This window comes from Trachemys scripta, chromosome 4, assembly GCF_013100865.1.
Source record: "Trachemys scripta elegans isolate TJP31775 chromosome 4, CAS_Tse_1.0, whole genome shotgun sequence".
NCBI classification, from domain to species: Eukaryota; Metazoa; Chordata; order Testudines; family Emydidae; genus Trachemys; species Trachemys scripta.
Genome location: NC_048301.1, coordinates 61,655,888 through 61,668,321, shown reverse-complemented (window position 1 = coordinate 61,668,321; position 12,434 = coordinate 61,655,888). Strand labels below are relative to the sequence as shown.

Genomic DNA, 12,434 nt, shown 5'->3' with positions numbered 1-12,434 from the left:
CTGTGGCTGATTCACTCACCCTCCCTCCCCTTAGGAAGATGACAGCAGTCTGTGTCACAGCTGTTGGTTTATAAGCTGTCAGTCACCTCTCTGGATTAGTGGGAAGCAGAACTTGCATGGCCATGACCCAGGAGGGTTGTCCAAGTTCAGGAGGTTTGCACAGAGTAATCCACGCCAAGCAAGAAGGAGAGAGATTTTGCCCGGCTCACTCCTTGCACAGCCCAGTCTGGCATGTGAGTTTATCTAGCGAGAAAATCCTGCACCATCGGAGTCCAATGTGCCTGGAGCAGCAGTGACAAAATGAAATTTGACCCAGGAGGGCACATGGCATCCCATTGCTAACTATGGGACACCAGCTCCCACCTCCAAGGAGTAACTGTCATGCAATAGAATTCTAAGGTGAAAAAGCTGAAACCAAAGAAGCTTTGCTCCTATCCAAACAGCTTTTGCCAAAAAGAAGCAGCAGCGAAGTCTTAATATTTTTCTCTTATCTTAAATCTTTAATCACGTGACACCCTCATTTATTCCTTCCCCATCTGTGAACACAGAATCATGGAAATGTTGGTCTAGAATGGACCTCGAGACCCTCTGCACAGAGGCAGGACCAAGTAAACCTAGACCATCCCTGTGAGGTGTTTGTCTAATCTGTTCTGAAAAACCAATGATGGGATTCCACAACCTCCCATGGTAACCTGTTCCCATGCTTAACTATCCTTATAGTTAGAAAGGTTTCAGAGTAGCAGCCGTGTTAGTCTGTATCCGCAAAAAGAAGAACAGGAGTACTTGTGGCACCTTAGAGACTAACAAATTTATTAGAGCATAAGCTTTTGTGGACTACAGCCCACTTCTTCGGATGCATATGCTCTAATAAATTTGTTAGTCTCTAAGGTGCCACAAGTACTCCTGTTCTTCTTTTTATAGTTAGAAAGTGTTTCTTAACATCCAATTCAAATCTTCCTTGCTGCAGATTAAGCCCATTGTTTCTTGTCCTACTTTCAGTGGACATGGAGAATAGCTGATCATCATCCTCTTTGTGACAGCCCTTAACACATTTGAAGACTTATCAGATCCTCCACTCAGTCTTCTTTTCTCCAGACTAAATATGCCCAATTTTTTTTTAACCTTTTCTCATAGATCAGGTTTTCTAAACCTTGTAACGTTTTTGTTGCTCTTCCCTGGACTCTCTCCAGTGTGCCCACATCTTTTTCCTGAAGTGTGGTACCCAAAACCAGACATAGTACTTCAGCTGAGCCCTCACCAATGCCGACCAGGAACAGGACAATTAACTCCCATGTCATACATAAAATACTTCTGTTAATTGCAATTGCATCACATTGCTGGCTCATATTCCATTTATGATCCACTATAATCCCTAGATCCTTTTCACCAACTGACTGCCTACCAGGTTATTCTCCAATTTGTAGTTGTGCATTTGATTTTTCCTTCTTAAGTGTAGTATTTTGTACATGTCTTTATTGAAGTTCATTTTGTTGATTTCAGACCAATTCTACAATTTATCAAGATCATTTTGAATTCTAATCCTTTCCTCCAAAGTGACTGCAACTCCTCCCATCTTGGTGTCATCCGCAAATTTTATAAGCTTACTCTCCATTCCATTATTCAAGTCGTTAAGGAAAATATTGATTAGTGTTGGACCCAAGACAGACCTATGCAGGATCCGACTAGACACGTCCTCCCAGTTCAACAAGGAACCATTGATAACTACTCTGAGCATCGTTTTTCAACCAGTTGTGCACTCACCATATAGTAATTTAATCTAGACCACATAATCTCATAAGCAAACTAGGGTAGTCATGTGGGACTGTGTCAAAAGCCTTACTAAAAATCACTATCATATCTACTGCTTCCCCACTATCCCTAGGCCAGTAACCCTGTCAAAGAAGGAAATTAGATTGGTCTGGCATGATTTGTTATTGACAAATCCATGTTAGCTATTCCTTATAAATCTATTGTCCTCTAGGTGCTTACAAACTGATTGACTGATAATTTGTTCTAGTATCTTTCCAAAAATTTAAGTTAGGCTTCCCCTTTCCTGCTCAAGTGGACCCTCTCTCTCCCCAGCAGGCCTCCTTCCTGGAATAGCATCCCATGGTGGAGGAAACCAAAGCTTTCCTGTCAATGCCATCTGTGCAGCCATGCATTCATCTCCAGGATGTATCCGTCACTGCTTGCGCCCCTTCCCTCAGTTGAGAGGATGGACGAGACCACCACCTACACCTCTGATGCCTTCAGCTTCCCTCCCAGAGCCCTGAGGTCACTACCGATATGCTCAGGATGATACCAGACAGTGTCATTAATGCCCGTGTGGATGAGACACATGGGGTAGTGGACAGAAGGACAAATGAGCCTCGACAATATTTCTGAAATGCCTTGGATGTGGGTTCCAGTCAGGCAACACCTCCCAGGACATCAGGTTAGGTCAGCAGATGAATGTCTCTGTCCTCCTCAGAGAGAGCCCCGACCACCACCACCATCACCCTATGTCTCCTTCTTTTGGGTGTGCTGGCTGTGAGTCTCCCAGCCTTGCAGGCAGGTGCCTCCTCTTCCTCAGCCACTGGGGTCTCCTCCACACCCCAGTGTGCTAGTACAACATACTGGTTCTTGACCTTGATGGATGGGGACCTGGGAGGGCATGTGATTCATTGTCTAGTGACCACCTCAGGCAGCAACCAGTCTCCTGCGCACAGATCAGCCAGTTCTCCTTCTTCCTGGTGCTGCCATAGTCATCTGTAGTTGGCTAGCATCCTCCATCCCGGACATCTTCATGTACACATCCTGTCAATGAAGTCCTCACACTCCCAGATGCTACGCCAAAGAGCCACCTCCTCCTGCAGCTCTCTTACCTGCTTCCTGAAGGATTCCACCTATGGCACCTCCCACACCAGGTGGTTACACCTACCTGGCTTTCTTCAGCAGAGACATGCAGGCCACATTCCCAGCAAGTCAAGACCAGGTAGAAGCCTCTGGGGGCAGGATCCCTGTTTGGCCAGGGTCCCACCCCGGTGCAGGCAGAGGAAGAACAAGCAGTGCTGTTGGTGACGTTTCATTTTCCTCCCACTACACGTTCATCCTTGCAGAGTATCTATAAGCTAAAACCTTATCTCCCTGCCTTTCTCTGCTGGCAAACTCCATTAGTCTCCCTGCTGCTCCTGCCACTGGGCGCCGAGGAACCTGAGTAATTCGGCATCTGCACAGCTTCCAAATGAGGTTTCTGGATCATTTGTTTAGTGAATTTAGTGCACGTGCATCTCACAAACCAAGGGACTATGTCTGCATTAGCTAAGACAGATTCTGTGAAAGCTCCCAGGGTAACTCATTCAATACACCTTGATAGTAATTCACTGTTCCAGTCCTGCATCTTTTCTTGAACAGAAGCTGCCAAGCATACAGAGCTACACTTGGTGGTTGTTTTTTTTACTCTTTTGGGTCGGGAGGATGGTAGATGTGAGAAAATGTCCAAATTGAGAACCGCTAACTCATTACACTTGTTACTCAATACAGCTTTGAACTCAGCTTCCCCAAAGAGACAGTGAATGTGTTAACCCATGTGCCACTCACCTTTGTCACAGCAGCAGCCAGTTGGTAATAGGAGCTAATAGGAAAGATTAGATCATAGCAGTGCTTCTTACTTATTAGGAGACAGTGTTTAAAAGCCACAGTGATTGAAAAGCACAGCACTTTACTACCCTCTGCCACAAGCTACCCTGGGCAAAACACAAGCCTACCAGAGTGCTGTGCACGCTCCCTGGCAGCTTGGCTGCTCCCTGGAGCAGGTAACTGAGTTGTCTGAATGGAGCAGAGGTTCATGAGTGACTGAGCCAAGAAGAGGGGTCAAAAGTGGATTTTAAAAAAGGAGCAGTAAAGCGAGTCACTCAGTCACGCAGCCCTACAAGCTTTTGAAAACAAAACACCAACAAGCCGACTCAAGTCATCGGAGCATCTGGCTTGGAATTCAAACGGACAGATATATTTTCTCCCTTTCAAAACATTTTTTTTTTTTTTTTTTACACTAGTCATCAGTAATCTCGGAGGATTTTCTTAGCTTTGTTTCCCTTCTTGTTTCCAGGAGACAGAACCACAGCGAGCTACTGCGAAAAGAGAAGCCAGAATGAAAGAGGGGCAGAGGAAACTGACAAACCAAAAGGGGGACCAAAAAACAGGGTCTTGCCTGCCAAAAAAAATCCAACAAGTTTTCCCCTTTAAGCTGACAATGCCACTCACCATACGACAAACCACGCAGACATTGGTCAAGTTAAATTAGTCCGGGCTTATTTCACTCACACGCTTGTCAGCACAAGAACAGGAAGACAAGGGTGGCAGATGAGAGACCTTCCAAGAAACAAGATAAGTACATCCTCCATCTTATATTCATGCCTCCCCAAGCAAGACCATTACCAAAGGGTTGTCCTAGAATATCTGCCACCTTCAGTGCATTTAGCCCATACACACAGGCCCCTGGAATGGAATGACAACATCCCACCTAACAAGAGCCAGACCAGAAAGAAAGCAAACTTGTGGACTATGGGCTAGAAGGCTCAGTGGTGAGTTAAGGAGGCTCAGTAGGGTCTGGGATGGGTTAAGGCAAAAGACTAAGGATTCAGATTCCACAGTGAGAAGGACCTGCAGGCAGGCAAAGGAAGGGGAGCAAATGGCAGGGCAGAACACAGCTGACCGATGCAGCAGACCTGGTGGGGCGGGTTGGGCTTCCTCTTTCAGGAGGAAGGTCAAGGATTCAGCAGTCCGTTCTGGTCAGAATTGGAATAAGTGTGGTGCTTCCAATGTGTTCCCTAGGGAAAGCACAAAGCTGCTACATAATTGGTCCCTTCGGGTAGGCCACATTGGAAGAGTAGGGGATTTGCATCTCGGGCCTGGGATACATCAGCACATTTGTACAGTGTTGAGTACATCACTGGAATATCTGGAGTGCACATGAGTGCATATTGGAGGTGCAAACCAGCTGCCTTATGTATGGCTCTAGCTAGTGAAATCAATGTCAATTTGAAAAGCAATAACATTTGGCAAATTCAAACAAACAAAAATAAGATCAAGATAGTGATGCCAGGCTCTCTGCAAACCGCCCAGAAGGGAGAAATCCACTGGGAATGAGAATGGAAAGTAGTAACAAAACAAACTAAACTTGCAGTCCAATTAGGTCTGCAGACTAGCCCTCTTGTGTGTTTTGAACCCATAACAAGCACTAGGGCAAACTAAGCACAAAAGATTGTCTTGACAGCCCCAAATCACATAAGCATCACAAAACAGCCAAGCCATGGCGTACAAACAGTGATGCAAATAAACCATTCACGTTGCTAAAACACAGCTGGCATAGGCCATGCATTTCTTGCTAAGGACCTCTGGTGTTACCATAGTAAGAACAAGGAGTCCCATGCAAAGGTCTAAAGAACTGAATAACTTTTTAATTACCCAGAATAATCCCCATGTGTCTTTACATGTCTGATAGCACTGAGTAGGCTGATTCTTGGCATGCATGAGCTTCTCACAGGAGAGCACTAGTAACAAAATTAGTTTATTTTAAGCTGGAGAAGAGCCAAAAAAACCCCAAGCTTGCTCTCTCTCTCTCTCTCTCATCTCCCCTCCTCAAATCCCAATGTATCCAGTGTTAGAAAACATTAGGGGGAGATAATATACATTGGTTCTGTGGGTTTAAAGGTGAAGGACACAGATCTGTACTTGGATGCAGATCTCAAACTGCAGTCAGTTTAAACAAAAGCATTTTTTAAATGAAGTAAAGAGATAGCACAAGAATTAAACAGGTTCCAGAGCAACCCCAGGACTTCTGCATCACAAGATGGCCTTCACACCATGAGAAGGCAGGCAATTTATGTTTACTCAGCTGCTTTTGTCCTCAGGCCTGCCTCTCACACCCAAGCAAAGGTCCTATGAAACCTCTTTTGCCTTATTATTTTTATAGCAGCATACGTTTACAAGGCATTTTACAGTAGATAATAAGCACTAAACACAGAATGGAATCCCAGTCCCCAAGGGCTCCCAGCCTTAAAGGGCATGAACGACAGTACAGCACAGAACAAATGGAGCAGTAGTGGTCATCACAGCCAGGAGGAGGCTTCAGTGGAACAGATGGATCTTATCTAGCAGAGACTGGTTCCCCAGCACACCTAGCTCTTGAAGGGCCCATACAATATATTTATAGTAGGAGTTCAGATTTTTATGTATCATACAAATTACACTTCTACTCCCCCATACCCAAAACTTAAAAATGCACTTGCCAATGGCACACAGGAAACTCTTGTGAGAAGGCAAGAATAGGAGAGAGCAAAATTTCGGGTGAGGTCCATTGCCTCCATCTATTACTTTAAGCAACAGTGACAGAAAGAGGACTCTTAAATTTCATTGACTTGCATCTTGCATGCTCCTACATGCCATCTACAATTGCTGTCCCAAGTTCCTCCTTCCAGCTCCACTCTGGGTCCCCTCATCTGACTTAGACCCTCTTCTCTCCACACAAATTGTTCTCACCAAAGTCTCCAATTGCAACTTTCTGGCTAAATCTCAGGCCTCATCCTCCTTGGTACTTCTGTTACATTTGACAACGTTCATCATGTCCTTCTTGAAATGTTTTCCTCACTTGGCTTTCATGACTCCATCCACTTCAGGGTCTTTTTCTGTTTCTGAGGCACAAGTTTCTAGATACTGCTATCTCAGCAAGCCAAACAGGCAGTTGCCTACCAAAGAAGGCTATTTGGGCATGTCAGAGGTCATCTACATCTTCACACAAAACACAGCTAATCTGCAGCTAATGTAGAACTCTGGCAAACGGAGGTTAGAGGTATTAGAAATGTGTGGGATGGTTATCAAAATATGGGCTAAAATTTCAACAGAGACAGGGATTTGGTAACTAGAGCTTTGTCTTGATGGGTCACCTTTACAGCAGAGTAGCCACTCAAATTAGAAAATACTAAGTATTCTATGTTCCCAGATCATAACATTCAGGGAAATCCTCTGCTGATTTTGTCTGCCATTGCTCTACTCCAGAGTACAGCCATTATAAAATGGGTAAGATCAATATAACTAATGCTAGGAGTCAGAACGTAACCATCCCGATTCCTCAGTCTCAGTAACAATTACCGTATTCCATTTAAAAAACAACAGAGTTATTATATAATTATATAATGCCTGCATCTGTAGCTTTCACTCTATGCATCCGAAGAAGTGAGGTTTTTACTCACGAAAGCTTATGCCCAAATAAATCTGTTAGTCTTTAAGGTGCCACCAGACTCTTTGTTGTTTTTGTAGATACAGACTAACACGGCTACCCCCTGATACGTATTCCATTTAAATGTACTGACTCTCTCATGGCCAGTAAGACCAGATAAAAGCTGCTTTATTGGGTAAATATTCATAAACAAAAAAGGCCAACCCAATGCTCTGGGGGCAGTGTGCTTCCCAGGGGATCTGAGCTCAGTTTCTCAGGAGATGGGATGATGTGAAGGCAGAATGCACAATCCCTAGGTGCAGAGGAAGAAAATGTCTAATTATTCTTGAGCAACCTACTGTGACCAACCTTTACAGCACCATTTGTAGGCTCCTGAGAGACCTAACCTCCTTATCAGGGTAATATTGCGGGGTGGGAGGCGGTTAGGGGGAAAGGATGGGGAGTGCATTCCAGAGGATGCCTGGCCTGAAACTACCAGTGTAGTCAGACTGGATTTCTCTCTCCATGTCTGGGTGAAGAGCACAATGCCAGACATCACAGAATACATGCAAGAGGGTTATTCCGTGCTACAGTTGCCATCTCTTAGAGAGCATCAGTATTAGGAACATAGAGTTGAACTTCCATTGAGTTATGTGCACGTTCAGCACACCAGAGAATCTAATTAAAAATGCAAGGCTTTCAACACTTAGCTGAAAGCACGAGGAGGAAGAGCTGAAAAAAATCTAATTAAAAGATGACAGCGAAAATGCAGTCCCTCTAACAAGCTATTAAACCAACGCTGTTGAGAGGAGTCATCCTCACATGTTAGGAGACTACTTAGTGAAAATTAACAGCCTTCCCACCAAAGACTGTATTTGATACATCAATGTAAAGATACAGTATTTATCAGCCTGCGTTAAGCTAAGGCCTTTCATGACGTGTGCAATGACTCACCCTGCTGGATATGCGACAAGGCCGGTCCTGGGGTCGCAGGCTAATCCTCTGCCTCCCGACACAGTTATTCCTAACACTTTCTCCAAGGTCACCTAGTGCAAAAGGAAAACAGAAAGAGTCATGAGCAGCACTCACAGATGGGTCCATATATGGGTGCCAATGGATTACCTCATACTGGCATTCAGAAACATTGGTTCCCGGATGGCAATGAAGAGAACATCAAAAGTCACAGGCAACATCCAGTGGAAGAGTACTGCCACTTTCAGGGATCCCAAGGGAGACCCGTAGCTAGCATAAATGGGTTTGCAAATGCAAACATCCTCCTCTGTAAAGTTGTTACTTGAAATATCTGCTTTTTCCAGACGAGGAGATTGGCTTTGGAAAGGAAGGAAACAGCCGCTTGAAGTCTTTACAAACCTACCAAGCCTTTGTCCTTTTGCAGAACATCCTCTTTGAGGTTCTGAAGCATTCAGAGAGCTTTCCCTTACCGCCCCTCCTTACCCACCCCCACCCCCTCCTCTAATCATTTGTACTGCAGCTTCCCACTGGGACTAAAACAAAAGCTGGCAAAGGTCTCCAGCCCAGGTGGTGCAGGCTCGAGAAGTCCTGAGTAGGCATTCAAACTCTGGGATTCACTGAGATTCTGCTTCCACCTGAGGCACAAGGCAACTTGCCCAAGGTCATAAGGGGATCATGCGGAACAGAACCCAAGATCCAACTAGCTCTCACTCCTGTGTTCTAACCGTTAGAAAAGTATTTCTCAACTTTCTCAGGATGACAACCCCTTATTTGAAGTCAGAAATTCATATGACCTTCCCTTACATTTCTTACTCTTTTATAGAAGATGTATCCATGATAATAATGATAATATTATATAAAATATAACTTCTTTGACTTCAACTACTTCATTTGACATCACAAACTATGAAGGTTTTGACCGCCCCAGAGTCAATCTGGAGATTTGATTTTCTTTGCTATAGAATTGCAATAAAGTTTTCAATACCTCGTGACCCCCCCACACCCTCCCAACTGCCTTTGGTAACCCCCCTCCCTGGGGGGTCATGACCCTTCAGTTGAGAAACATGGTATATTAGATCTTAAAACTGGTTTCCTTTTTAGAAATCTTTTCAAAAGTGAATTTCATGCTTGTGAGGACCAAGTGACACAATGCTGAAGGCTGGGCCTTCTCAGTTAAGGGCCAGAGAGGACTCGAGAAAACCCTTCAGCTAAACTTAAGCCTGTGGTCCTCCCTGCTGTTCTCCTGACTGAGGCACAAAATTGTTCTTTTTCATTTACAGTTCATTCAGTGTGGTTTTATTTATTGCATGTTATATGCATGTGTTTTCCCCAGCACCGCCATCCCTGCCAATTCTTGATTTTGTTGGGTCATGTTGACTTCTGGTTTTGATTAACATAGTTTGAGTTAGATTTTGTTAAATATCCAGAAGCCTTCAGGCATGGGTGCCACGTAAGAAGTTATTATTGCAATGATTACTATGATCATCAGTAGCTTCCCAGGAGATTGATGTCTTGTGTTCATCCAGACAACAGGGTGCACAATAGACAGAGGTAGGGCAAGTTTTCCAGTGCCAATGTGCCCCAACACAGAACTGAAGGAATCACCTATATGGTGGAGTAGTATGGTCTCTTTTTCTAGCAAGCTGAGCAGAGAATTCAAGGATAGAGTGCCAATAGTAATGGTGGGCTTTGATATATAGCTACACTTCCACAAGGAACTGGCCTGAGACCCCATCATCTCACTTCACACAAGCCACCAAAAGGCAGCAGTTCAATAACTCATGGCTTTCCCTGTATTCAAGCTGGTGACCTAGAGACAGGGCCGGCTCCAGGCACCAGCTTGTCAAGCAGGTGCTTGGGGCGGCTGCTCCGGAGAGGGGCGGCACGTCCAGGTATTCGGCGGCAATTCGGCGGACGGTCCCTCACTCCACCTGGGAGCGAAGGACCTCCCACCGAATTGCCGCTGCTGATCACGATCGCGGCTTTTTTTGTTTGTTTTTGTTTTGGCTGCTTGGGGCGGCCAAAACCCTGGAGCCGGTCCTGCCTAGAGACAGAAGATTTCATATCCCATACATATCCCAATCCCCCAGCCATTCTATCCTCATTCTTGCAAAATGAGTCTCTCTTTGGAAATGTGGCTTTTACAAAACTGTAACTCAATATGGTTATTAAATAAGAGCACACTATTAAAAATGCATCTATAAATCCACTAGCAAAGCAAGAAAATAGCTTAGCTCCAATTCCATTTTCCTTTATAAAAAAATGGTACTTGTGCTTTGTTCAGGTGTATGACAGTGGCTTCAAAATACACCGCAAAATGCTTTTTAAAAATTCTGTTTGGAAAGTAATTACACACACAGCACTGAAGCACAGATCCCCAGCTCTCTGCCCCTCCAGCTAACAGGGGTTGAGATCCCTAAGTAGGGCGTTCTCAGCCCCAGAGATGGTGAATGGAAAGCAATTTACATCTCTCTCAAGTGATCCCATCTGGCCAACATTCCAGCCTTGTCTCATTATGAAAATTACCCACTGCTGATAACGGACATCAACTGTGCAATACAGCTTAGCGCCAGGTGCAGCCCAGGCTGCTTTTAACCGCGGTTTCCAAAAAGTCAGCATAGACACTATTTGTCCGAGGCCATGCTCGCACTTCAGCAGTACCTGCTGCAGGACACATGGTCAGCAATGGGTAATTTTCCCAGTGAAGACAAGGTTTCTGAGCAGTATGTTGATAGGCTCTGAAAGGAACTACATTCAGCTTCACAAGCTGGGAAGCATGGAGTTGGAAGACTCTTCCCACTCCCAGCTTTTAAGGGGGGAAAAAAAATCAACCAGAGTGTTATTTAACGGATCTGTTCGGCCACCTTTAGTTCTCACTCTCCTCCCCCCCCCCAACCCCCACTCCCACACAGCCCTGTAGCACCACACTGCACTTCCTCGGGTCTTCCTCTCCCACATGGAGTGTTGCAGACACCCCAGGCAGCTGTGTAACATATAGCAGGCTGGAAAATGCTTGCAGGCAACAAACACCCCCTTTGTCCTGCAGCTTATAGAAGGATTCAGACCCACAGGGGACGCCCAGTCCACATGTGCCCACAAAATTATTTTCCTTCTGGAAAGCATCTTCTCCCCTCTAGCTGATCACAAACCCAACTCTCCTCCTTCCTTTATAAAGGCAGAACTGTTGCTGAGGGGGATAAGATAGTTGGTCTTTTTACCGTTATATTTAGATCTAGTGCTACACGAGGAGCATCCTGTGAAGCATGAGCCCAATTTTCAAAGCTCCACAATTAACTGATTTTTAAAAATTGACTCCTCTCACCTCGCCTCTCATCTCAGATCCAAAGCCTTTGCATGTAGGAAGCCTGCTGCCATGACTATGACTTGCAAGGCAAGAATTCATGAACTCATTTAACAAGCAGAATCTTATAGATTCTATTCAGCCATAACCTTTCCTTTTTCAGCTTCACTTACTGCAACACTCCACTATCCCTCAGACAAAAAGAAGCCTGTAATCACCTGTCTCCAAGTCCCAATCAGTCTGAATAGAGTGGAAGAGAGGTGAACCTAAGATAGAAGAGCGCGGGGTTGGGGGGGAGGGGACGCAGAGTTTGCATTCAGTGTTGGAAACTTGGGGTGTAGTTTTTCCATGGGTCCTCAAGTTGACCTCCTTTTTTGCACCCACACTTCTCATTTAGACACCTCAGTCTGCTGTGGTACCTGCGTATCAGGTAGTGGACACCTAACTGACACGTGCAGATAATTACAAGACTGAGTTGCAAAGTTGTGCCTGCAATAATCTGTGCCCTTAAACTACAGGCCCAGAGGAGAGGCTAGATTTTTGAAGTCTGGCCCTTTGCAGTCATTACATCATACTGTGGAGTTCTATTAAGAATACCTGGCATTTCCATCCAAGGATCATAAAGTGCTTTAAAAGTGTTATTGAATTTAGCCACATGCAACGCTCTTATGGAGTTCCAGTTAGATTGCACCCATGTTCCAGAGACCGAGAGGTTTCCTTAAATCCATTTTTTTCCACGTGTGAGTGCCTAAAACTGGGCACCTAAATCCACACTTCGGCACCTAAAACAGTGGCCAGATTATCAGATGTACTGAGCACCTCTCACTTCATTGAGGAGTTGCAAGTGCTCAGTACATCAGAAATTAGCCCCCTTTTTCAGGTGCCAAAATTTCAGGCACCCAAGTTTGAAAAAGTTTGCCTCAGTGGCTTGCCCCAGGGTCACACAGCAGGCCTGTGGCAGAACCC

The 12,434-nt window shown here is 45.0% G+C and overlaps 1 protein-coding gene across 3 annotated transcripts in view; it reads right to left on the bottom strand.

Moving 5' to 3' along the window:
• MAPKBP1 (mitogen-activated protein kinase binding protein 1) overlaps positions 1 to 12,434 on the bottom strand; it is a 133,537-nt gene that overhangs the window by 76,947 nt on the left and 44,156 nt on the right. For all 3 annotated transcript variants that reach the window (XM_034769137.1, XM_034769136.1, XM_034769135.1), the window contains exon 3: positions 8,150 to 8,241. In XM_034769137.1, the coding sequence (XP_034625028.1) occupies positions 8,150 to 8,241 (92 nt within the window). The remainder of the gene's footprint in view (positions 1 to 8,149; positions 8,242 to 12,434) is intronic.